We start from the raw sequence: 26245 nt of genomic DNA, 5'->3' as shown, positions 1-26245 counted from the left end.
CCAAGTGAGTGATTTCGTGTAGTCGTGGCGATTTTGAGATCATATTCGAGGTACATACGCATACTCGATATTATTTAAGCGTGTAGAAGCTTGCTAGGATTTATTTTTATGATTTTAAAATTAGTATCATGTTAGGAACTTGTTGGAATTGGTGACTTGAATTGAATTGATTGAGTTGGAATGATTCTTGGTGAAATATTGATGAAGTATGATTGGTTGAATTAATTATTAATTTGAATTGGCTGTTAAGATATATATGTAAATATTATGCTTAGTCAAAGTGTATAATTAGTTTCCTTAATTGTAGCCTAGAATAGGGAATTTGATAACTCTGTATATTGTATATATTGAAGGCTAAGCAATGAGAATACTCACGGAATATACTTTCTTCATGGTATCAGTAGTCTAGGGCATTCTTCCGCTGAACCCTAGCCTTGTTCCACCCCTCATCTTCTCCTTCTTTTCTCCCTTTCTTTCTTCTTCCTTTGCACAACCACCATGTCGAACTCTAAGAACTCGTTTCATCCGGCACTCGCTGTTTCTAATATCAAAAACAACATTCCCATCATCCTTGAAATGGAGAACGTGCGGTATTTTACATGGGCGGAACTATTCAAAATTCACGCTCGTTCACATAAAATATTGTTATTAAACCATACTTATATTGTTGGCATGTTTAGAGGCTCATTTGATTAAACTAAATGTTTAATTTGGATTAAAATATAAAAAGGGAATTTTATTTTGGTTTATATAATTTTTATTGATGCTATAAGCATAGGAATTGAGCTAGTAAGTGTCTTAGTACACATGAATAGAAGGAAATGTGATGTCTAAGTGCACTTAAGGTGTTTTAAAGACCGAGGGATAGGATTTGCGGTGCATTATGCGCTTAAGGTGTTATTTAACAACACCGAGGTAGTTTAAAAGGATTCAACATTAAATCATTTATGGTTACTAATAATTCAAGAATTAAATTGGAATGTTTGATTACTTGAATGATTTATGTTGATTGATTATGTTGTGGATTGAAAGTCATCACCAAGTGTAAAATATGTAAACAACGTAAATTGAAAGAGATTGCGCACAAAAACTCTTGGGACGTATATACCTAGAGTATGAACATATGGGGGGAGTTATGTGAATTTATATTTGATCATAACTTCTACTGGGAGTACAAGACGCTGTATTTTTTATTTTATGCGCTGGACGTCCTGTCACTTCATGTGACATTTATGCCTACCCGAATAGCTCTCGGAGTAGTTTACCTCAATTTATTTGGGGCAGGGATTTGGTGGGAAACCCGTTCGTTGCGTAATCAAATTAAATAAGAAATTTAATTATCCATTGATTGTGTTGTATGTTGTATGCTTGTAAACAGGTGCAATAAGGTAAGTTGTGTGATGCTAGGATGAAAGCATGTTAGTGTGATTCGTTTACGCTTATGTACTCATCATTGCTAATTGTGCGTTTGTATGTTTGTTTGGCCTTGTCTTTATCTTGGCCATATGACGACCCATTTCTAATGGCGAGTAGTGGGGACAAAGTAAAGGAAAGCTTTTAGGTGATAAAGCATATTCATGATGGGCATGAGTGAAAAGCGAATCTTGTTTAATTCTTATAAAGATATGATGTGTTTATCTGCTTTGATTATTATATATATTTGCTTGTGAGATTAACACAATGGTTTTAAGTATTTGTTTGGTTTTTAAAAGGGCCTACAATGGTTCCAAGTTGTAGATTGATTTTGTTTGACTTTACTTTCGTTTGGTTGACTTTTGAAGTTGGTTTTATTTTGAATGGTTTTTAAAACAAGTCTTTCGCTGTGTGTCTTTGATAATTTCCTTAGCCGTTATCACGGTGGTGGTAATATCTTAGAATTTCCTAATTCGTATTTTAAAAAGGGCAAAATAGGTATTTTAAAGGAAAGAAATTTCTAAGGTGTTATACACACCGCCGAAACCAACGCCCCTTCAATTCCCACACCGCCGAAACCGGCTGTTCCTCCCTTCCCTCAACCCAGAAACCGACCTTCTCTCTTCTCTCCACCCAAAAACCGACCTTCTTTCTTCCTCACCTTCGAAATCTGCCCCAAGCTCCAACGTTGCTTACGGTTTCGGGGCTAGGTTAATCGGGGTAGAGGTGTCGGAAATTGGTGGTGGGCGCCGGAAAACGGAAATCAGGGTCGGAAATAGGGCTGGGCTAGGGAGGCTGTGGCCACTGGCGATGGTCATGGCAGGCTTGGCCTTTGAATTTTTTTTCTTTTTCTTTAAATGTTCTTTTTTAAAAAAAAATTTATTAAATTTTTTTTGAATCAATAAACAAACGACACGTGGCAATTATATTTTGTTACAAAAAAAATAATCTTTTCTCCAGGTTATCGGTAAATGGGATTGAAAAAAGAAAAACACAAGTAAAAGTTGAGATTATTTAAAGTAAATTGGGTAAAGTTGAGATTATTAAAGTGTATTTTTCCAATAAAAAAGAAACACTATTTTTATTTTTTTTGAAGACAAAACGCTCTTTATTAAAATAAAGCAAGTAGTACTTGTACATGATTTGATTAAAATTAAAGTTTTGATTTTTAAGAAGCCTAGAATAATTTCTCCTTTTACAATCCAATCTCTCATAAATTTTCCATATTACCCGACAATTCTTCATCATCATCAACCCACTTCTCCTTCTCCAGTGTTCCCCGACCCATCATGGCGAATTTGAGGACTGATGCTCCCATCTCTCGCCGTATTACCCGTGCTTTCTTGGACTTTCTCGATTCTGGTATGCTTTTCTCTCTATCTTTGTCTTTGTTTTTTTTTACGCTTTTCCATTTTTAGAGATTAATGTTGTTTTATAATTCATTGTTTCATACATTATTGTTACTTGTCATTGAGTTTTCCTGGTTGTTGATGTATTTTCTGCTGTGAATCTGTTCATCATTTTTTCAGTTTTTTAGGTTGATTTTGATTGTTGTTGGATTATGAATAAAAATCAGCTCTTGGATTGTGAAAATATGCATTTGAATCTTGCAATCACTCTCTATTGTTATAATTTTTTTATTTTTTTATTTTTTTTTTCGGAGGGGGGTTAAGGGCGCTTCATGAAGCGTTCCTTTTTGCCGGGCATTGGTGGGGGGAGTGATCTTCTAAACAATATCACTGTATGTTAGATGTTCTTCAGCCGGCGCCTCGGTGGCTGAGTGCTGGGGGTTAGTAAAGAGTGAGGTTTGCTACTGATCTTATTGAGAGTTTTTCAGGAAAGATTGTTGGAATTAAAGGTAGCCTATTTGTAGGTTAAGCATTGGGTTGGACCTAAGTACAGTACTATAGGTAGGTATAATTGAGTATCAGTTTATGGATTTGAGATATCCGAATACCCAAATGGAGCTGAGTGCTAGGCGGAAGATAGTGATGGGTGGCAATTATGGTGAGTGAGACAGGTGGTGGTTTGGTTGGTGGGGGTGGTGATTAATGGACAGGGGCGAGGCGGTGCCAGAGGGGGTGATAGGCAATTGTAAGGATTGGAGACGTTGAAGGTTTTTTTTGTTATTTGTTTATTCTTATTGTATTCGTTAAATCTAGCTATAGCCCTGTTGTTTGTTGAATTTAGCGCTGTAAATATGTCAATACTCTATTAACTGTACCCCTCTTGAATTTTAATTATGCTCTTGCTAGTCTTGGAAGGGAGGGGTTGAAAACAGCCTTTTTACATGCTTTTCCTCTCTTATTGATGGGTTTTGGTAGGCATTTGACTTGGACAGTTGGAATGAACAATTGGTCAATAAATTCCTCTGGTATCGGATTTATTATATTAAAGGTCTGTCAGGAATTGATACGAATTCAGCCTTTTAAATTCAGCTTTTTAATCGTCTGCCGTTGTGTGTGTGTGTGTGGGCGGGGGGGGGGGGACTCTGCTGGCCAAGGCTGTTGCAAGTCTTGCCACAGATCTTATATAGCAGCTGTTTATGCAACTGTAGCTTGTGTACAGCTTGACTTGATTAGCAGCAAAATGTTTTGAAACTGGTGATTGTTGGGGGATTCACATTTGTGGTTATTCGATGTATCACTTAAAAGCCTGCTATACGAAGTGTTTTTTTTTTAATTTTTTAATTTTTTTTGTATAATCTTTTACTAACTATAGATATATCTTTGCCTTGAGTCCCTGAGATATCATATTGGCTGTGGGCATAATACTACAGTACTTTTTTTAGTAAATTTCTTCTTCAGTGTTGCTTTTCTATTGGGACCATAGATATTGAAAAAATGTGTTTCTTATGAAAGCAATGTATACAAAAGCTCAAGGTGCACTGAAGTGAGAGAGGTTCTGCTGCTCCTAGGTGCGCCTCTTTGAAGTGAGGCGCACTATATGGCCAGTTAAAACAATTTGGCTGAAGTTTGCTTTAAGTGCGCCTAACCAAAAAGCCCCGCCCAGACCAATTAAGCGTAAACCCCTAACCCCCTTGCGCCTAGGCACGCTTTTTCAAACACTTATGAAAGAGATTGATTGGGGGGGGGGGAGTGTTTCTTATGAATACTCTGTTGGCCAAGGCTGTTGCAACAGATCTTATATAACAGCTATTTTTGCAACTGCACCTTGTGTACCTCCAGCTTGACGTGCGACAAAATGTACTGAAGGAGGCCATTTCCTTTGTAATTTTCTGATACTGGATATAATGGTTTGAAACTGGTGGTTGCCGGGGAGAATCAGTTGTCACATTTGTGGTTATTTGATGTATCACTCCAAAGCCCGCTATCTTAATTTTGTTTCTAGTTAATATTTTACTAACTATAAATATTTCTTTGCCTTGAGCTATCTTTTTTGGCTGTGGGCGTTATACTATAATACAAAGCACATTTTAGGAGATTTCTTCGTCGGTGTTGCTTTTCAATTGAGACCATAGATATTGAAAATAAATATGTTTGTTTTGCTTATCTCTGCGAAGTTTGCCCTTAATCCCACTACCTTACTGTGTAAACTGTGAAGGCAGATTTTTCCATACATCCTTGTAGAGTATTGGGTATAAATCATTTATCTTTATATGTGCTTGCTAGGAAAAAGGCAATTAAATGTTTTGATTACTTAATGGCATCACAGCTTGAATCAGGATATATTTTCTTTTCTTTGCTTTTCTTTTTGAAATCAATTTTGCTTTTATAGCCTTTTAGGATTTGGTGACAAGTTTCTATGCTACATACTGTCATACACTATGTGCCATAATCATTTGACATGTTTGCTTCAAATTTATCTATGTGTCTGTGTGGAGATTGAGGGTGGTTTGACTTAGGGGTTCCTGAAAGCCCTTGAATGAGTATACTCTATGATGTATAAATGTTGTTTCTATTTAATTTTTGTTAATGTTTAACAGACAAGGGCCTGCTGCACAAGAATAGTTGTCAAACATCATATTTGACTTGTATATAATTAATTATCCTATCAGCCAGGCACATTGATACGTTGATATAAAATTTGTAGCCTCAAACCCTTCTGCCTGTACTCCTGATGTGAAATTCATGTATTTATCTGTAACTTATTCAATTTTATATCCCTTTACAGTTGAACCTGCCCCCGGAGTTGATCTTGAAGGTCTTGAAGTTGCCAAAGATTGCTTGAAAGAAGTCTTCAGACTTCATCAACTGCCGGAGAGTGAGCAACCAGAACCTAACTTATTGTTAAACATTTTCAGTTCTCGGGAAAGAGATACTGAAAGTGAAGTCAGAATCAGCCGTAGCGAGGAGGCCCAACCTGGACCATCTGCGGAAAATTATGCTACTGGTGATGTTTCAGGAACATCCAAAAATCAGGTTTATGCTCATTCAATTACTTCTAGAAAATAATAATTTCTTGTCCGTTCAGTCATGTCCTACTATTGTCCCCCCCCCCCCCTCCTTTTTTTCTGCTGAGAAAAATTATATTTTTTATTTCCTATTTAAGTTAACCTTGAGATTTCATTCTTGTCTTGGTAGGGTAATGTTGAAGTGAGGGAAAGCAGTGATACAGGTATATATTTTTTAACCTCTGTAACATTCTGCCATGGTGTTTTGGTTTCTGTTGGATATAAAATCTGTCTTCCCCTGACAAAGCTATGTGGGTATACAGTCATTGTAATGCAATTCTATTAAATAAGGAGAATTTTCATAATGGGTAATGAGGTTTTGCAAAATTCCAGTTCCGGTACCTTTGTTTTGGATATCCTATACTCCTACTTTTGGTATCTTGTGTTCAAAATTTAGTTCCACTTTAAAGTTGTTGATACACTTTAGTCGCTACTTGGGAGGATTTGATTCCTGGATTATATGGGCTACAGATTTTTGTGCATTTCATTCTGCAAATAAGAGTGATATGGTAAAAGACTTACAAGATTTGCAACCTTTTCCGTTATGATATATCTAGTTGGGATAAGAGTAGGACTTGTTCCTCTATCTTTCTGACATGTCTTATTTAGGTATGAAGGAATTTTGCATTTGTGTCCCCTCTTTAATATAGTTTCGTATTTATTTAATTAAATAACTAGCGTTTGGGCCTTGGTGATGCCCCGAATTATCACATGAATAACATTTATACTCTAATGCATGAATGACATGATATTATTTTTTTAATTTCATTTTTGTATCATTCATTTTGAAAGGATGACCTGCAATATGGTTTAGTCTAGTGGTCAAGACTTTATTGTTTAAACTTTAGATTGCGGTTTTGAATCTTGCATGTTTCAAAGTTATTAACTTTATTGACAAAACTTGCTTAGGAACATTTATTTGTATATAGTATAGCTCGTTGAATCAAGGTTTATAAATATATGAACATACGTAAGAAAGCTGTTTTATATAGTATAAATTACATAAATTAAAAGATCCATTGAATGAAGGAGTGCCACATGGCACATAAACTTGTATAGGAACGCATTTTAATAAGTATATAGTAAGATAACAATACATTGAAGCCTTTTATTTTATATAAAGAAAACTTTGATTGATTATGAAATGTCCCTCAACATGTGAATGTGAACATTTTGAATGTAATTGTTTCCTTGACAATGTAAATTATGCCGTACTTTTCTCTATGCCGCCACCACTTCTTTTGAGTTTGACAAGCTCCCAAATATTCAAGGTTATTTTATCACTGTTGTTTTGATTGATAATTGCCTTTGCAGGGGTGTCTAAAGATGAACTTTTTGGGCAATTTTTTGATGCTTTAGAAAAAATCCGATTCTTCAGGACAACACCAAATGGAGATGATGATCACGTATTGCTAGATAGAGCAACAAGCATGTTTCACGATGCTGTCAATGTATGCAACTTTTGACAAGTTTTGAATTTATATACCATTTTCTTATCAGAAGAGTAAGCCAATATGCGTGTATGTCTTTTGGAGAATGTTACCGGCCGCTGATTTTTGCACCATGAGAGGTGGCATTTTGGGGGTTTGATGGGTCAATTTGGGTGTTGCTTAATGTTCATGCATTTATTTGCATCTATCCATTTAAGAACTGAATCAAATTCGTTGACCAAATATGTGTGGAAAAAGGCGGGTGGGTGCTAGAAAAAGGTGATCACTGATTAAAGGACCGGTAAAGTGGTAATATATTATTTGAATAATATATTGCATGTCCTAACATCTATATACCGAGAGGCCGTTTGGTTCGCACAAGGTAAACAAAATGCAGTCAACAAAGGGAAAGGAGGAGAAAGGAAAGCTAATCCCTCATTTTTGTATTGTTGTTTGTTTTACATAAACAAAGGAATCACATTTGCAACCACCACTACTCTCCTCCTTCTACAATCAACCACCACTACCCCTTAAATCTACCATTCACCTACCACCACCCTTGAATGCCGGCGACCACCTACCAGTACCCTAACCTACTGCCGACCAAGCCCTTTCCCTTCCCCTTACCGCAATCGCCGCAACGCCCCTGCACAAATCGCCGAAACCCGACCCCTAAACCTGCCCCCTTTTTCTTCTTCAATTCGAATTGGCTGGCTGGCTGCTCCAACTTGGGCTTTGATCCTCTGCTTGGCTACTTCAGACACCATCATCAATCTTCATAATTGAGTCTACAACTCAAAAAATTCATAGTAGCGGCTTCTTCTTCAAATTGGTTTTTCGGGTTAGAATTAGGGTTTAGGCTGAGTCGCCGGCGGTATTGGGGTAAGGGGAAAGTCGATCTGATGCCGACGGTGGGAGAGGGAGGGTCGGGTTTTGCTTTTAAAGAAGGTGGGGATCGCCGGAGATGGCGGAAAGCAGGGAAAGGGAGGGGGGTGGGTCGACGCCGGAAGGGGAGGGAGGTGGGTTGGCTGGGGAACAGATTCGGTCGCCGACGGTGGGTGGAGAAGGCTGGTTGGTGGTTTTCGGCGTCGGTGGTGGGCTGGGATTTTGGTTCTAGTGGTGGTTGGGCGGTGGTGTCGGTGGGCAGTTGGTGTTTCGAGGGTGGTCAAGGTAGTTAAAAGGTTGGTCAAGATAGTTGGGTGAAGAGGAGTTTGGGGGTTAGAGTGATTCCCTTGGGGGGGGGGGGGAATGAAAATAGAGGAAAATGGGGTAATGGGAGGGGTAAAGGGAATGATTGAATTTGCCTATCAAACATCAACAAAGGGAATCATGACAGTTGATTCCCTTTCCCTTTGTTGAATACCCCCACCCAAACCCTGAATGCTTTTGGCGTATTTTAAGTTTGATTGTTAAAGCACCTGAGTATTTAGAAAAGAAAGTTTTATCCTAGGTACTTCTTCAATCATTGCTTTGGTCTTTATTAAAGTGGGAGTAACTGAGTAAGGGAGCTTATTATATAAAAAATTATGTGAACTTTTGTGGATCCAAGGTTATGTGTATGAGGCAGTCAGAGTGTGCCTTTTGTGTAGACCTCTATAAATTGCTGGAAGATTAAAATATAATTATAAAACTTGAACAGATATACAAATAGCAAGCTGTTTTCAGGTTAGAACTTGACATTAAAACATTATTTTTGTTAGATTCTTCTGTGGTGTGCTTTTATATCAGTGTGGTTGTAAACTATGCACACGCTATTTACTTAACACAACTGTTTTGATTATATTATTGGAGATCTTCGCTTGACATAGGAAGTTTCACTCTATGCAGGAGATGGAAAGATCTGGGTGTAAGATATTTGATCGTAAAAACTTGGCTGATGCTCTAAAGACATTAGGTAATCCTCAGTTATCGTTTCAATCATTGGACTTGTTGCCATCTATAAGGCATGGTGGTACATTCCAGGATTTTATGTGCTTGTATATGCATCTTTCTATTCTCAGTCTAATAATTTTGCACATTTCACTATCAATCTCTCTCTCTCTCTCTCTCTAAAATGTGTTTTGAGTTGTTATATCATTATATGAATTCGGCAAGAGGCCGTCACATGTTTTTAGCATGTAAATGTCTTCACTAATATATTGCATGTCTTACTCTGTGTTAGGCAACAAAGCTGTGCAATCTAATGGATACTCAGATGCTATTGAGCGGTATACTTGCGCTATTGCTCTTTGTGAAAACGCAGTGTACTACTGTAACAGGTATATTCACAGATTTCTACAAGTAGTGTTTTTTCCCCCCATGTTATCATCTCAGTTTTGCTTTTAATTTATGGCTTCAGTTTTTAACTTGATGTGATGTTCCATAGTTTTTTCCATGTTTAGAAATAGCAACTAAATGAGTTTGTCTCTCTATCTGTTGCTTGGGTGAACCAAAGACCATGCCTCCAAAACTTCCATGTTAACCATTCTTTCTACTGTTGCTGTGTGTCAAACCTGCTTGTACCTATCAGTTTTCTGCTATACATGTAGCCCTTGAACTTCTTTCATCAGTACTGCAAAAAGGACTAGCCTTTCTTGTTGCTTATGAGTTATGATGATCCTTCTGTATCAGCATACCTAGCTGTCTTGGTGCAAATGTGCTGCCTGATGCCTTGAACACTAGAGCTGGTAGCTTTGGTGGTTATGGTTAGGTAAGGACATTGGAATTGGAAACTTGATGTTTTCTGCTTTGATACAATATCTATTGCTACTTTGACCGATAAATTTGTATCTGAGTTGTTGATCCACTGACAATAGCCTTAGAAACTAACCTCTCCATCACCATCAACCATTGATTAGATATTAATTATTGATTTATTGGAAGCAGCACGTGCACTAACCACAGCGCTGGGGTCTGGTTAAGTCCTGGGGTTAGAGAATATAACCAAAAATGAAGTTATCCAGACCACTTTTCTTTTCTTTCTTATTGGTATTAAGTAAGAAAGGTGGTCTGGAAAACTATATTTTTTTTAACCTTTTCTTTTGCATTAAATGCTTCTGTTTGGCACTATAAATTTGATAAAACAAGAAAACAAAGAAAAGCTTCTACTTGGCCACTTATTTGATTGAAAATATGACACAGCAAGTATGGAGATTGTTGGATACTGAGTTGCATCATTATCATATGGTGAGGCTCTTTTTTTTTTTTTTTTTTTTTTTTTGGCAAATGTCAAATCCTTCTCATTCCAGATGTTGATTTATGTGTCATTTATAAAATCAATTGAAATTGTCTACGTTACAGTGTTTGGTGATTATATTTGGTTAACTTCACCGTAAGTAATTTGTTTTATGCACTTTATCCTGTTTTTATTCACCCAGAGCAGCTGCTTATACTCAGATGCGCAAATACAACGAAGCTGTTAAAGATTGCCTCAAATCCATTGAAATTGACCCAAATTATAGTAAGGCATACAGTCGTTTGGGTCTTGCATATTATGCACAAGGAAAATATAGTGATGCAATCAATAGAGGCTACAAAAGAGGTCAGTATGGTACCTGTCTCTAGTTGTTTACTCAAATTTCATGATCGAGGAACTGTATGCTTTCAGTATGTCTAGTGATGATGCTGTCAATAATGGTTTTGGAAAAGGTCTGTAATGCTAACTCAGAATATCAGGACCCAGAATTTGTGTACTTTCAGTTTTAGAGATTCCTGCGTGATCTTAGTTGAGTTGTGCAAAATGCAAATATTACTGTCATAAGAACCCTTAAGTTATTTTACCTTTTATATGTTTTGGTGAACACACTTTGAAATACCTAATTGGATGATAGTACAATCCCCTAGTTTACCTCTGTTTCTGCAAGATGCATTGTCAAACTTATCCCTTGGCAAAGAAATATGTAGAGTTGCCTACCACCATAGCCCTCCCCATCTTACTAGACATCCTAAAAAAAAACAGATATAGAAAAAGAAAAGGAAATAGAAAGATGCATCAGCTTGATTTTCTACATTTATTAAAAGAGTTAATGCTATTGATAGTTTGATCTCACTTTTTCCATCTTCTCACCTTGCAGCATTGGAATTGGATCCAAATAATGATGCTGTCAAAGAAAATCTTCAGGTTTGTACATAGATAATTACTTTCTCTCTTAGTGCCGCACTTGTTCCAGTTTCTTAATTTGTCATTGTTGTTTGTAGGTGGCAGAGCAGAAATTGAATGAAGAACAGGAGCAAGGACGTCGTTATCAGGTAATTTTCTAGCTTTTCCAATATCAAGTAATTTATCGTGCAGAGGCGTGGCGACTAACATGATTTCATCATCCTCTCTTTCCCCTTTCTCCTATTAAAGGCAACCATTGTCTGTATTTTCCGGAGTCTGAGTTACAGTGGTGACAAACTAGAGAGTAAATTAAAAACTGAGAGAACCTGCCTTTCTAGTTTCTTCTCTACATTTATAATTAAAGTTTTTAAGTTGACTTTTAATGAACCAATCTCTCTAAATTGTTATTTGCCCTGGAGGCATGATTGGAGAAAACCAAATCTTTAGCAAACATGGCTTAAAAGTTGAATAGTTATCATCTTGTCTAACCAAAAGCTTTTACATTCTTCAATGTAGACTGTAGCTATAGAATTTGAGAGGATCTTAATTTGATCTATGATTTACAAGTAATAGTTGACATGTGGCATTTTTGGTAGTAATGCTCTCATTCTTTCCAGGATTCAAGGAACCATTCTACTGGAGCATCAGGAAACCAAGCTGTCCCACCACCCTTTGCATCCGTTTCATTTGATGCCGGTACTATTCCTGCCAATTTTGCGAGCATGTTCACCAATATTGCTGGAAATGCATCTCACAACCAGAATGGGCAAGGCAGGCCCGCGGAAGTTCATCACGAGACACAATTTCCATTTGCATCAACTAACTTTGATAGCAATGCTATTCCCTCAGATATTGCTAGCATGTTCATGAATATGGCCGGGGGTACATTTCAGGGGCAGGAATCTCAGAGCAGGTCTGCTGAGCAAAACCATGAAAGCGGACCTACTAATCCGCTCTCTAATTTTGCTAGTATGTTCATGAATATGGCTGGACAAGGTTCTCATGGACAAGGCTCTCAAGACCAACCACAAGGAGGTAACAATGCTGGTGTTGATGGCCCAGAAATAAATGCTGGAAGCACAAGCTTCAGTTTCAACTTTAATGAGCAAACACCCGAGGATTTAAATAGGACTCTCCGATCAATGATGGGAATGTTCTCGGGGGACCTCAAGGAGATCAACAGAGTGATGATGATGGAAGACCTGCCTCACGATAAGTGCAATGAGCCAATAGATATGATCACGAATTCACTAGTCTGTCGTTCCTGTTATCTTCATAATATTCATTGAGATCGATGATGGGAATGTTATCGGGAAAGCCTCAAGAAAAATCAAGAGCTATGGAAGACTTGCCTTAAGATAACTGCAATGAGGCAATAGCTGTGATTATTATTAGTCTGTCAGTCCTTTCATCTTATGATAATTCTCAATTTTCTCTCTTGCTATTTTTTTACTAGTACAGATGGTGAAGGCTTCACCCAGTTTTAGTTTTAAATTTGCACAATTGGTATGCATTAACTGCAATCCTTTCAATATTTTGTATATATATCTTTAATTGCATATTAGTAAAATAAATAATAATTAAATATTAATTATACATTGACACAAATCAAACAAGACCTAAGTCGATTATATTATGTTTATATATATTAAGTGTAATTTAGAAGATTTTCTAATCTCATACGAAGTAAATAGTGTCAGATTCCTAAAAAGAAAATCATTATAAAACATAAGGGGTAGTATTCAATCGAGGACAGAAGGAGTAATTGATAAACAAATTGTACAAGTAGGGTCAACAATCAAATCTCTTACCAAGATTCCATACACTTGTAGGGAATCCCAGTCCAAAGCAAGCTTGGGAGGAAAACCCCACTCCACAAATATCAGCTTTAATTTCGTTTTCGTTGGGAAGGAATGGATAAGGCGTACGAATAATATGGACGGAGGAGAAGTGATCAATGACTTGATTGACTCATCGTCCTTTTCTCTTTCAGCGCTTTACCGTGGAACAAGCTAACATACACCAAACACTAATCAGGAAAATCCTTATCAATTCAGTAATTCTTAATTAAGTGAATAACCCCTAACCGAGTAACCCAACTGCAATAAAAATTTGTGTTATACTTTTCAACAATTTCATACACCAATACCCCCACTAAATTGGTTGTCAATTGTCATTCATTAGTTCACATGATTCAATCATGCGTTTAGTTACATTTTGGGGAGATATTTTGAGGTAGGGCCCAAGTTCATTGACAAATTTCTTTTGTGATTTTTATGCTTACAACTTTATTATTATTATTATTATTATTATTATTATTATTATTATTATTATTATTATTATTATTATTATTCACTTTATTCAAGAGGATGACTATTTTGTTTGCCTCGTTTTTTCTACGCTAGCTACAATAGAATCATATACTCCTATTTTTTTGGTGTTCCACCCGGTTCACCTTTTGGAGTAATCCGAATTCAGGGCTCAGGAGTAGTTAGGTTCCGATCCCCTCCCAATTATTGTTGCGGAAGATCAAACACGCATTCCTCCCTACCAAGTGCAGCCACAATCACCACTACACCAACAACCAATTGGTATCATATACTCTTATTTCATATAGGATCATGTCAAGTCTTATTAAAGTCAGTTTTAAATTTAGAGCAAAGCGGAAAACCAAAGCTGTACAAAGTGTTGCCATTTGAAATAATGGAAGTTAAGTATAGCATCGCAGATTTGAAATATATGAACAATTGAACACCAACCAACAAGATCACAAAGTATTGTAAAACGAACACAATATTATGATTAGTCCAACCGGTATAAAGTAAACATCACATGTAACACGATAGAGACGACGTCATATCATATCATACCATACCATATCATAAGGCTGCTATAATACGATTATTCTAAGCCTAATTAGGAGTTTGGCTTATACACCACAATAGTCCCACAAACATACAACACTTCTTAAATTAACACAACAACATTAATTAGTTTAAATATATCTTCATCTTAATTAATTAAGATGGTATTTATTTGCCGCAGTTGCATGGGTCGCATTGGCAGTTGGCACCACACCTGCACCCATTCTCTGCAGCTACTCCACTCTCTGCTCCTTCACCGTATCTGTTTTCATTTGTTAACCAATCAATTCGCGCATAATTTCCATCAAAATCAATAACATAATTAAAAAAAAAAACAAAAAACTTACGAGATTTTGGGGGCAACACCGGTGACGAGAACGGTGGGGTTAGAGCTGTTCTCCACGAAATCAGGAAACATCTTGCAACTGAATCAACATATTTGATAAATAAACAAAGTTATTTAATTGAAACACCATTAATCCATTTTTATAAGAAAATTAAATAAAACCCTTTCACATAAATAAAATAAATGGTAAAATTTCATAACACCGAATTTATGACGATCAGTGACAAAATCGTTCGTGGGGTCGACTAACATAAATCGTCATAAAAAACCGTGCATAAACGAACAAAAACAATGAAAAGGATGAAAATTAATTACCCTCCGCAGCCGCTGCCGCAACCGCAGTTAGATCCACAACCACAGTTACCGCCACAGCAAGACATTTTCAAAGAGTAATTGCGAATTGATGATACTATCAAAAACAGAATGGAGCTGATAGATAGAGATAAGAAAAAGAGTAAGGGGTGGATTTACTTTATAATAGTGTAGTGAGGACTGAGGAGGGAGAGTGTAATGATTAACCGTCCACTTGTCCTCATCGGATAAGACCATCATTTTAGACCGTCTAATGTTGGCATCGAAGCTCTATCCTCCACATAATGTTGGCATCCTTTTGGACTAGAGGTGTCAATTCGGATGTCTGAATCCATATCGTACCAATTGTCATGGCCTGGATATTTTGATACCAGGTCGTGTGGCATGTTCTTGCCTTTCTGGCTATAAAAATGCAAGCTTAGTGGAAAATAGGGCTCGTGAGTACAAAGCAACACAAGCAGGCAAAAGTATTTCAAGGAAACACACGTCTATGGATAATGAGTGCAGAGTCGGGACTTGTGACTGACGATAATTCAAAGTAGGCATAAGCAGGTCCGACGACAAAGGGGCCTTTTTGGAAGGTTATCTTAGATTGGAGAGAATGTTTTAATACAAGACAAACACAATATCTATAAAGGCTTAAAAACAACGCATAAGTTTCAAAGCATTATGCAACCAGGTAGGAAGCGAACAATTACACCGATTTATTTTTAAAAACAGTTTATTTTTAAACTTAAGTTATACTAAATTATTATGTTCACTCAAGTCAAAATCAAAATAAAATAAAATATAATCTAGATCATTGAGTTGGATCAGATTGAGTGTGGTTGGAAAACAAAAAAAAAAAAATTAAAAAGGACCAAAGAAAAGCTACTCGTACTAGTTATTTCGATGGGCCCTCGTATCAATAAATTTACACATTGCATAAGCCGCCCTTAATGCAAAGTTTGTTCTTTGTTCACCAAAAATTGAGAAAAAAAAAACCTACTGCGTATAATAAAAACAAAGAAGCAATTTCCTCGATTTCTCAGTCACCTGCATTATTTTCACCCATATTCAAAATTAATAAAAAAAAAATAATTCAAATTAAAATCTAGTGTGCCGCAAAATACAATCACAAATTTGGAGAGATAGATAGAGAAACAGCCACTTCAGTTCATCTTCAACCTCTACTTACTCAGGTTTTTTCTGTCTTTCTTCAGAACTTAAAATTAACCAGAATTTTACTTGATAATTCATGTACGTAGTATATGGAAATGCTGGGGTTATTGGATCATTAAAAAAAAAAAAAAAATCATTGATTTTGATTCGAAGGAATTGAACTGATTATCTTATTTTATTTGTAATTTTGTCTATTAAGAAGCATTAAATTTAAAGATAACTCAAAGAAGCCATTTTTTGTGCTGTTTTTATTTGTATGATCTGCCCAACTCAATTCTAGCTCACCTAATAATTATTTATTTTTTTATAAAATTAATAGGTAATTTAAGCATTATGGGTGACAATATAGTTTGAAACTTTTGTTGAAATTAGTGTATTATCAACCTTTATTTTGAAAGTTCAAGTGGTGGGAATGGGACCCATCAATGGTGGTTCTTGCTGACTTACTTTTACCCTTTTAAAAAAAAAAAAAAAAATTGGACTGGGTTTTTTCCATTGTGCATCACTTTGCTTGATTGGAGTTTTTTTTGTTCTATTACTATTTCCTGTTTCATGTTGCTAGAAGTTCCTAAATAACAATTTGAGGGTGGAGCTTTAGAGGATTGGCCTCATTAATTGATACAGTTTCTTTCCTCTTACTTTGGTCGTAACGATTTACCAGGAGGTCATGAATGTTAGGATTAATCTAAATTGTACTATAGTGGTATAGCTTTTAGTTTGATGTGGAATACAGGCTTGCTACATAGGGGACCTTGATTGTTCTCTTTACATCAGAACTGGCATATATCGAAGCTAATGCTGATAGAATCTTTGTTAATGGAAGGTGTTTATATAGAATTGGATTTTGTCAATATGTGATATTAAGGGTTATGCCTTTTTTTTTTTTTTTTCCTAGGTGTACACTTAGGAGATGACTCCCTATGTAGTTGGGGTCCTTGTTCCTCTTGTGTTTACTCTTATAATTCGTAATACTAAGCGTGGGAAAAAAAGAGGATTGCCTATTGATGTTGCTGGGGAACCTGGATATGCAATCAGGAATGCTCGGTTTACTTCCCCTGTAACAACAGCATGGGAGGGTGTCTCAACTCTCGCGGAACTTTTTGAGAGGTCATGTGAAAATTACAGAGATGAACCCCTTCTTGGAACCAGAAAGCTGATTGCTAAGGAGACTGAAGTGACAGGAGATGGGAAATCCTTTGAGAAACTTCACTTGGGAGAGTATGAATGGCTTACCTATGGAAAAACCTTTGAATCTGTCTGTAGTTTTGCTTCTGGTTTGGCACAACTTGGACATTCAAGGAATGAACGTGCTGCAATCTTTGCTGATACACGAGAGGAATGGTACATCGCAATGCAGGTACTTGGTAAATCTTTTTGTTTTCCATTAATTAGAATAAGAAAAAAGGGAATTGAAAAACTTGCTGATTAGGCATATTTTTTTATCCAGGAAGAAACTTTTGTGCAGTAGGACTTACTCTTTGTTGTGTATTTGAACTTCATATTACAAGTGTTAGGATTTGTAGTTAGTTATTGATTTTTCCGCATTCTGCTCCCAATGGGTTTGGTAGTCTTGAAGTACTACCCACCCCACCCCCCTTTTTTTATCAGTCCTTGAATGAAACATAACATTGATGTTCTTTGACAGGCTTGTTTCAGGCGCAACATAACTATTGTGACAATATATTCTTCTCTTGGGGAGGAAGCTCTATCTCATTCATTGAATCAGGTTCGCTTTCTCTTTCTCTGCTTCTTCTTTGATTTCTTTTCCTGGCATTTCTTGTTGCAGGCACTCACAGTAGGTTTACCCCTTCTTCATTCTTGGAATTTGCTTCTTATTCCTGTGAGTTTCTATGCTGTGCCTTCAGAACCTTTCAATGGCCCGGACATTCTCTAAGAACACCGACAAAGAATTGATTCCTAGCAAAAGTAGCAATGGTGCAAAGTCCTTCCACATAAAATTGTGCTGAATGTTGTCCGTTTGTAAATATAGTGTTAGGATTTGTGGTTAAATTTCAGTTATGGCTTATGATGCACTTGACTTTTTTGAGCATTACGATCCATGGACTATAGAGACATGCATAACTGCAGGGTTTTTTCTGTCTAATTGCAAAAATTTTCAATGCCTGTTCAATCACAACTTGCACGCTTTAATCACTCTTGTACCTTTTCTTCTGTTGAGTAGAGATAACAGCAAATAAGCAGGGCAGATGATGCATAGGGACTTCAATCTTGTATGCTCTTGTGGATAACTAGATATTTAAGATAAGTAGGAGTGTAGGAATGTGCTCTACTGTATGCTTTTCTTGATGTTAACGATATAGTTTTCTGAGAAATTGAGAATTCCCATTAGTTTTGAAGGCTTTACAGTAACAGGGGTACAATTTTGGGGAAAACCAAGGGGCTAGCTATGGGAGTCCAACTAAGCAGATAGGGCTGTAAACCATTTAACAGAAAATCTACAAGCCTGAAATTTTTTTTCTATGATCACAGAACTTTTTGGTGGGCAATTTTTCTAAAGAGAACCTGCCAACTTGCCAAGTGTATAGTTTGGCAATTACTTAGTCTATTGTATATAGAATTATAGATCCCTGTTACTTGCACTTCTCTAAACAGCTTTTCTTTTATTTTTTTTGCAGACAGAGGTCACGACTGTAATTTGTGGGCAGAAAGAAATGAAAAAGCTTGTGGACATAAGTGGACAGCTTGACACTGTAAAGAGGATTATATGTATGGATGATGATTTCTCATCTAATGCCTCATTGGTGGAGGAAAATTGGACTGTCATATCATTTGCTGCTGTGGAAAAGCTTGGACGAGAAAATCCTGTTGATGCTGATTTACCCCTAGCAGCTGATGCTGCAGTAATAATGTATACCAGTGGAAGTACGGGCTTGCCAAAAGTGAGTAGGCTACAAGAACCATTTAATTTTTAAAATTTAGATTTAGAATGTCTGTTCTTCCCTCATTTCTCCTCTACTGCTCTGAACCTGATCCACAGCTACATCTTAGCTCCTTTTGAGTTATCAGCATTTTATGATTTTCTTTCATTATCTTTTGATGTTTATGGGTAATTGACTGATTACTTAGACATTGTAGATTTTCATTAAGTGATACCAATATACAATGATACCATCTACTGATAAACCCATGAAATATAATCTTTACCGGCTTAACTTTATAATTTCTCTAGCCTTTCTGTTTCTGTCGATAAATGCTTTTATTTTGCTTGATAGACAGAGATGATAGTTTCATGTGCACCATACCATCACCCCAATGTATCTAACTAGGCTTCCCTACCTAAGGCTAGTTAGGATTTTCAGCTTTTCAGGTGTGTGTCTTCTCACTTCTACTATTCCAAAGAGGCTCTTTTGGCCTTAATTTTGTTTCCTTCAGGGCCCCTGATCCTGGAGCTACTGACTAACATACTATTTGACTATGAAAAAGTAAAATGTAATTAGACATCTCATTTAGTCCATTGTAATTTAAAGTTGAATAATTGCCCCTCATAAGCTCATTCAACTTTCTTCTGAATGGACAATTTTGTTTGTCTGATTTATTATTGACTGATTTAATTGCAAGACAAAGATGCTGTTTCTTTGCCTCTATAGAGTCAAAATGCAGTCACTTGTGGGCAGCAATAAAATTTTGGTATACGTCTGGAAAAAAGATAAAAAAAACTCAACTTAAGTGGTGCGTTGATTGACTATCCACTTCGCAAATTCCGGGATCTCTAGGTAGGTATTCAATGTCTTTCAAAAAAAAAAAAAAAGGGTAGGTATTCAATTAATATGAGGAGGGTTTTAGGTACTTCAGATAACATTCAGGGCTTTTCATTAGGTAAGCCCACTGTTGTGCAGTACTATCAATGATCGTGATTTGTGCTTCTGTTGGGATGTGCTTTAAAGTTGCTGGATTGTGATTGCTTGTTAAACTTAGTTTGATGAAGGATGGGGAGAAAAATTGGTGCCCAGTAAGGATTGTACTGAATGTTGATGCTATTTGATGCTTTCAACATGAAATAAAGTGGGAAGTTTTAATGAATATCTAGTGAAGTATGGGTGATCCAACAAAAATATACTAGAAAATTACACAAAATATGTTCGACTATTAACTATCTGAACAACAATGCATTAAATGATATCAAAGGTGCAATTTCCGGACCACAATATTAGGACATACAGCAAAATACAAGAATGGACTTGTATTTAAGATTTATTCAAACCTTTTTCCAGTCAGATTTAAGGTCTTGCATCATGTCGTAGCAAATTTTACCTCTAATATCATTTAATGTGCTTTTGTTCACATAATTGATTGTTGGGTATATTGATTTTTTTTTTTTTTGTTTTCTAATTTGTTTCATCTGTGTTTAATCTTCCAATTAAGTGCAGCTAAATTTCGTTGCTCCTTAAATTTAGTATCTTCTACTTTTGATTATTAAGAAGTAATTTAGTTGTTTTTAATCTATAGAGATTTAGGAAAGGGCCTGAAGTACACTCTATGAGCTAGTAAGATCTCCATCCCTCAATCTTGAGGGTCCCTTCTTAAGTAAGAAGAATCCTTGGTTTATTTTTCTTCATAAACACAACACCTCGGAAAATGTTGAGATTTGAGTGTGGTATTTTGAAAATGCTCAATAGCATGGCAGACCCTAGAGTCAGAGACTGAAAGCATCCTTTCCCATCTCTGCAAATACCTATACTTATGTGTGTATTTTGTGCTGTTATAGAAAATGAGTATTATGTATTCTTTTAAGCTAACTATGTCTTTTTGTAGAAGAATCTTATAGTTTGTGCTGCTGCAGAAGGTGTTGTGTCTGCCTTTTTATTTTTAGAACTTTTACTAATTGGCTTTATAGGTTTGCTACTTTGCAAAGAATAGGAATTTGTTTCGGTGGCTGGAAAGAAATGAGTGAATTTGGATTTGGTTTTCTATTCGCGAACCTTGCAGAATAGAGCAGTTCTCCTTGCATTGCTGTGTTGTTTATCTGTGGGGGTTTCCTGTATTATGTTCTAATGGGGGTGCAGTCTGGCTGGCAAATAATTTTCCCATTGTTTTTTATGCCAAAAATATATGTATGGGGAGGAGATTTCTTGCTTTCTTGTAGTTGACAATTTGACATATTCTAAATAAGTATGAGAAAGTGCTATAATATGTGTATTCTGATGGATAAGATTTCTGCAGAGACTTCTCATAATCACCCACCCCCTTCTTCCATAGAGTTTACAAGTTGTATGTGAATCGATTTCAACTTTCAGGGGGTGATGATGACGCATGGTAATGTACTTGCCACGGTTTCTGCTGTCATGACTCTTGTTCCTGGACTTGGCAAAAAAGACGTTTATTTAGCATATTTACCTCTAGCTCACATCCTGGAATTAGCTGCTGAGGTATGATCTATGTTGTATTTGTACCATAGAATTCCTTGCAGCCTAGGTGCCTAGCTGACCAATAAATTTATCAAATTATCAACACATGCTCAATCTCATCCTATAATTTCATATCTTTTCTACTGCAGAACATAGCAGCTGCAATTGGAGGGAGAATAGGATATGGATCCCCACTTACATTGACAGATACATCAAACAAGATTAAAAAAGGTACAAAGGGTGATGCCTCTGTGTTGGCACCTACACTGATGGCTGCTGTACCAGCAATTCTGGACCGTGTTCGAGATGGTGTACGCAAAAAGGTTGGTAAGAATGGTCTTTTTTTTTTTTTTGGGTGATATCTTGCTCTCTTTCTCACAAGTTTGGAGTACTTGTTGGAGGGGTAAATAATAAACCAAATGAAAGCTTACATATTATTCCTGGTGGGAATGGAAGTAGTAGTTGATTAAGGCCTATCTACTTTAACTCTTAAAGAGAGGCTCCATCCTTTCTGTCTCACAGCAAAATACATTCTGACGATCAACTTACTTCATTTCAGACCTGAGAATCTGAGATGAGCCTCCTGAACATTTTGTAACATGATCCATTGTACACAGTTTCAAATATATTAATGCATTTGTATTTGAGTCCTTCTCTGGTCCTTATATACATCTCTCTGTGCCCTAAAATTTTAAGGCTCTAGCTTTAAAGATGTATACAGGAACCTAAACACATAAGAAAGTCTGTTGATTGTTGGATGCCCCAATTCAGTTGGGAACCTTCTGTTTATAGAGAGAAAAATAAATTTCAGAACTAATCTAGACTCTGCTATATATGGCTGATACAATGCTCCATGCTTGTGAAAAAATTAGAATAGTAATAATTGCTTGGTCATAGATTACTGCACGCCTTTAAGTTGGCAATGGTGCAATTCATTACTGCAGACTACAGTTATGCAGCTAGTCTTTCGTATATCTCTTATAGTCCAAGTTTATAGTTCCAGCTTCAGGAATTACAAGCAATATGTTTGTATTGTCCTTGCCTATTTACTAAACTCATGCACCTATCAACCGAGCAGAAATTTGCTTTCCTTATATTGTTCTATTTTGTTTCGTTTTTATTGGCATCCAAGGAAACTTTAGTAGAAGCTAACAAAACAAGTAGTTATTAGAGGCAGATACTCTTGTAGGGGTTGTTGGGGGGTGGGGTAAGTGAATTTTTAATTTCATGATACATGAAGATAGAACATGATAGTGTGATTTTTCCCCTTCCTCTTTATGATTGTAAATTTTGATTTTTTTAATGTTGGATTGTTTTGCGGTTAAGGTTGATGCAAAGGGTGGATTGGCCAAAAGATTATTTGATTTTGCGTACAACCGCCGCTTATCAGCAATGAATGGTAGCTGGTGTGGTGCAAGGGGTCCAGAGAAAATTCTTTGGGATTTGCTAGTATTTAAAAAGGTCCGAGCAGTGTTGGGAGGTCGTATACGTTTTATTCTATCTGGAGGTGCACCTCTTTCTGGTGATACGCAAAGATTTATCAATATTTGTATCGGGTTAGTATGTTCATTGCGGTTTTTATGTTTCCTAATTGATCTGTTGTTCTGTCACGAGCATCTATATATGGATCTTAACTCAAAGCTAAATAGGTGACATACAAAATGTGGGGAGAAGTGGAGTTGGTTGTTATTCGTATATGTCTCATGTTTTCCCACTGAAGTGCTCTTATTGGTTTTCATTTGGACAGTGAATACTTGATATTGATATTTTTTGTATAAACCTGTTTCTGCCAAAGTTCTTAAGTGAGCAGATATTGGGGGTTTTATTTTCTTAATATTAGAATATGCTCCCTGTTTTAATAAAAATATACTGTCTCTATCTCTTGCTCATTGTGTATTTAAGAAGCAATTCGCACCTTGATGACCCAACAAGAGTGCTGTGTGTTTTTTTGCCAATCTGTTTATAATCCTTGATAAAATTTAAATTCTTTTAGAATTTGGACAGTTGGATTACATCATCCTTTTAAGTAGTTGTGCTATTACCTGCCACGTCTTTAGTCTAGTTAGAGCCTAGCAGCTATGAATATTTTCCATGTTGTATTGCCTTTCTGTTGGTATCGCTCCATGGCAAGTGTTTGTGGGGAGGGGAATCTCATATCATTGTCGAATTGGTGTTGACTTTTTACAATTAACTAGTATATGTCATTTAAAATTTCGCTGTAGATAAAAGAGGCTCATGTCATAGTCAAGTTGGTGTTGATTTATTGCAATTACTTAAGTAAATATCAAAATGGTGTTTTCATTGCAACTATCTCTGGAAAGTTATCTATACTAGCTCACAAATTTTAATAACTTTCAAGTTGTACATGTATGAATTTTTTTTTCCTTAACATGTCCAAGTCAAAACAAGTTTTGTTTTCTTATTATGGAAGTCTGCCTATAATAATCCAAAGTGTTTCTTTCCATATATAGCAATCCAATGTGTCTGTTGCATAATTTAACATCTTGGTCACATTCAGTGCTCCTATAGGTCAAGGTTATGGGCTTACTGAGACTTGTGCTGGTGGAACATTTACCGAGTATGATGATACTACCGTTGGTCGTGTTGGACCTCCTGTTCCTTGCTCATATATTAAGGTGAAGTAAATTGATTTTTTTTTAATATATATATTTTTCAAATTGCTACCGCAAAACAGAAATATTGTAGGTTTTTTTTTGTTGTTGTTCTTGTTGTTGTTGTTGTGAATTTACATACATTACTGTGGCTGTTCTTAGGGAAAATGCTTAATGTAGTACTTTATCAACAAGCTTTGTTGTAATCACGTCTATTACATGCTTTGTCAATTGAAACTGTTTCTACTTGAAAACGAGGATGATAATGGTTTTTCACTGGACCAAGATGCATGACCATGGTCTAATTCTTAGTTCTTTTCATGTCTTGCTGCAACATCTATAATTGCTGTAATATGATGGTGGTTTGTATTTCACATGTAGTTAGGTATAGTCTCTTTATTGAAACATGTGTAACACATATCATGTTGCAGTTAATAGATTGGCCTGAAGGAGGATATCTTGTCAGTGATAAACCTATGCCTCGGGGGGAAATTGTAATTGGTGGTCCGAATGTCACACTTGGATATTTCAAAGATGAAGACAAGACCAATGAAGTGTACAAGGTTATTTTCGTCTTCTGCTGGTTATCCTGCCATGCTTTGTGAAAACCATGGTAATATGCATTCAATTTAATTTCGATACTTTGTAATTGGAAGGTTGATGAGAGAGGGATGAGGTGGTTCTATACTGGTGACATAGGACAGTTTCATGCTGATGGTTGCCTTGAGATAGTTGACCGTAAAAAGGACATTGTTAAGCTTCAGCATGGGGAATACGTTTCTCTGGGAAAGGTATTTGCTTACACATAAATATAAATCTTACTATCAGCTCCAAAACCTGAAGTCTTGTTTTACCTGTAGGTTGAGGCAGCTCTGATTACAAGTCCCTATGTCGAGAACATCATGCTGCATTGTGATCCTTATCATAGCTACTGTGTGGCTCTCGTGGTAGCCTCAGAATCTGCTGTACGAGATTGGGCAGTCAAGCAAGGAATTAGTTTCACAGACTTTTCTGACTTGTGCCAGAAAGAAGAAACTGTTAAAGAAGTTCTTGGATCACTAGTAAAGGTTAGTCTACTACAGAATTTGATTGCAAAGAGGAAACTCTTTTGAGTTAGCATGCGTCTAGTCTAATTATGTCTATTATGATTAATACTTTTTTTAAATGCTTCTCACCCTCATGAGGCCTCTCATCCTTCCAAATAAAAATGGAAAAAGAATGCCCTTCATAACACACATTTGAATATAAATAACGTTAAGCATAAATTTTTGGGATTATGTATGTTTGGCCTTTCGTTAGAGACAGGAAATTTAAGTATAAAAAAGTCGAAAGACTTGAAACATTAGGATTTTTTTTTTTTTTTTCTTTAACAAACAAGCACGAGATTTAAAGTAATGTATAGCATTTGCTGCTTGATTTCTTATGCTATGTTATTCTATTATGTAGGAAGGGAAGAAGGCTCGCTTGGAAAAGTTTGAGATCCCTGCAAGAATCAAATTGCTTTCAGAACCATGGACACCAGAGTCAGGATTAGTAACAGCTGCTTTAAAGCTCAAGAGAGAAGTTGTCAAGAAGACATTCTCAGACGAGCTCGCAAAATTATACTCTACATAATACATTGTGCAGAATTTGTTGCTGTATGACAGACATGTCGCACAGTAAGGTATTTTTCACCTGTTTGTTTCCTTCTGCTTTTATCATTTGTAACATAATTCCTGCCAACACAAGCCTCGTTTTTTAGAGGGGGGGAGGGGGGTTACATAAATTACCTATCTACTTCATCTGCTTTCTCGGTTTATTCTTTCATTTGTTGATCTTCAATAGGAGCACATTGAATTTATTTATTTATTTATTAGTTCTCTTTGTGATAACGTCACAAGACAAGTTATAGAAATCTCAAAGAATGAACCAAAACCAATGGATACTTGATTAGACATGCTGCTATTAATGTTGTTTTCAGAATTTTTGATCCTGCTGTCATTTTCTGAGCTAGATTTGTTCTTCAAGGTCGTTGTAACCATTTATGCAACCACTAGTTAGTGTGGGAAACTTTGAACTCGTAGGATAGTGAAGCCTACCTACTACGGAGTATTTATCAGCTAGATAACTCTACTTCAATTTGAACTTGTATGGTGATGCTATATCAACCACGGAGTAAAATGGATGGGCATGATTGTTGCCTTCACGATGCTAGCTTTTAAAATAATGTCCCGTTCTTGAAAAGTACATGTATGTAGGGTGTATATGTC

At 36.3% G+C, this 26245-nt stretch overlaps 3 protein-coding genes across 3 annotated transcripts; 2 read left to right on the top strand and 1 right to left on the bottom strand.

Moving 5' to 3' along the window:
- The first annotated feature begins 2560 nt into the window (after positions 1-2560).
- On the top strand, positions 2561-12880 carry LOC110709786. Its single transcript, XM_021888033.1, has 10 exons — positions 2561-2775; positions 5548-5795; positions 5958-5991; positions 7142-7278; positions 9085-9151; positions 9419-9515; positions 10614-10777; positions 11310-11356; positions 11434-11484; positions 11953-12880. Exons 1-10 carry the CDS (start codon positions 2703-2705, stop codon positions 12622-12624), a joined length of 1590 nt encoding a protein of 529 aa, XP_021743725.1. The 5' UTR covers positions 2561-2702; the 3' UTR covers positions 12625-12880.
- Positions 12881-14110: 1230 nt separating this feature from the next.
- LOC110709785 (metallothionein-like protein 2A) lies at positions 14111-15017 on the bottom strand. Its single transcript, XM_021888032.1, has 3 exons — positions 14861-15017; positions 14547-14624; positions 14111-14461 (listed from the first exon to the last, which is right to left on the bottom strand). Exons 1-3 carry the CDS (start codon positions 14923-14925, stop codon positions 14368-14370), a joined length of 237 nt encoding a protein of 78 aa, XP_021743724.1. The 5' UTR covers positions 14926-15017; the 3' UTR covers positions 14111-14367.
- A 607-nt stretch (positions 15018-15624) lies between these two features.
- LOC110709784 (long chain acyl-CoA synthetase 9, chloroplastic-like) lies at positions 15625-25777 on the top strand. The gene is made up of 12 exons (XM_021888031.1): positions 15625-16038; positions 16914-17375; positions 17664-17744; positions 18655-18918; positions 21274-21405; positions 21534-21707; positions 22711-22940; positions 23903-24020; positions 24428-24559; positions 24653-24787; positions 24857-25063; positions 25443-25777. Exons 2-12 carry the CDS (start codon positions 16929-16931, stop codon positions 25608-25610), a joined length of 2088 nt encoding a protein of 695 aa, XP_021743723.1. The 5' UTR covers positions 15625-16038; positions 16914-16928; the 3' UTR covers positions 25611-25777.
- The last annotated feature ends 468 nt before the right edge of the window (positions 25778-26245 follow it).

The sequence above is a fragment of the Chenopodium quinoa genome, unplaced genomic scaffold, assembly GCF_001683475.1.
Source record: "Chenopodium quinoa cultivar QQ74 unplaced genomic scaffold, ASM168347v1, whole genome shotgun sequence".
Taxonomy (NCBI): domain Eukaryota; kingdom Viridiplantae; phylum Streptophyta; class Magnoliopsida; order Caryophyllales; family Amaranthaceae; genus Chenopodium; species Chenopodium quinoa.
This window is presented reverse-complemented; position numbering and strand designations above follow the sequence as displayed.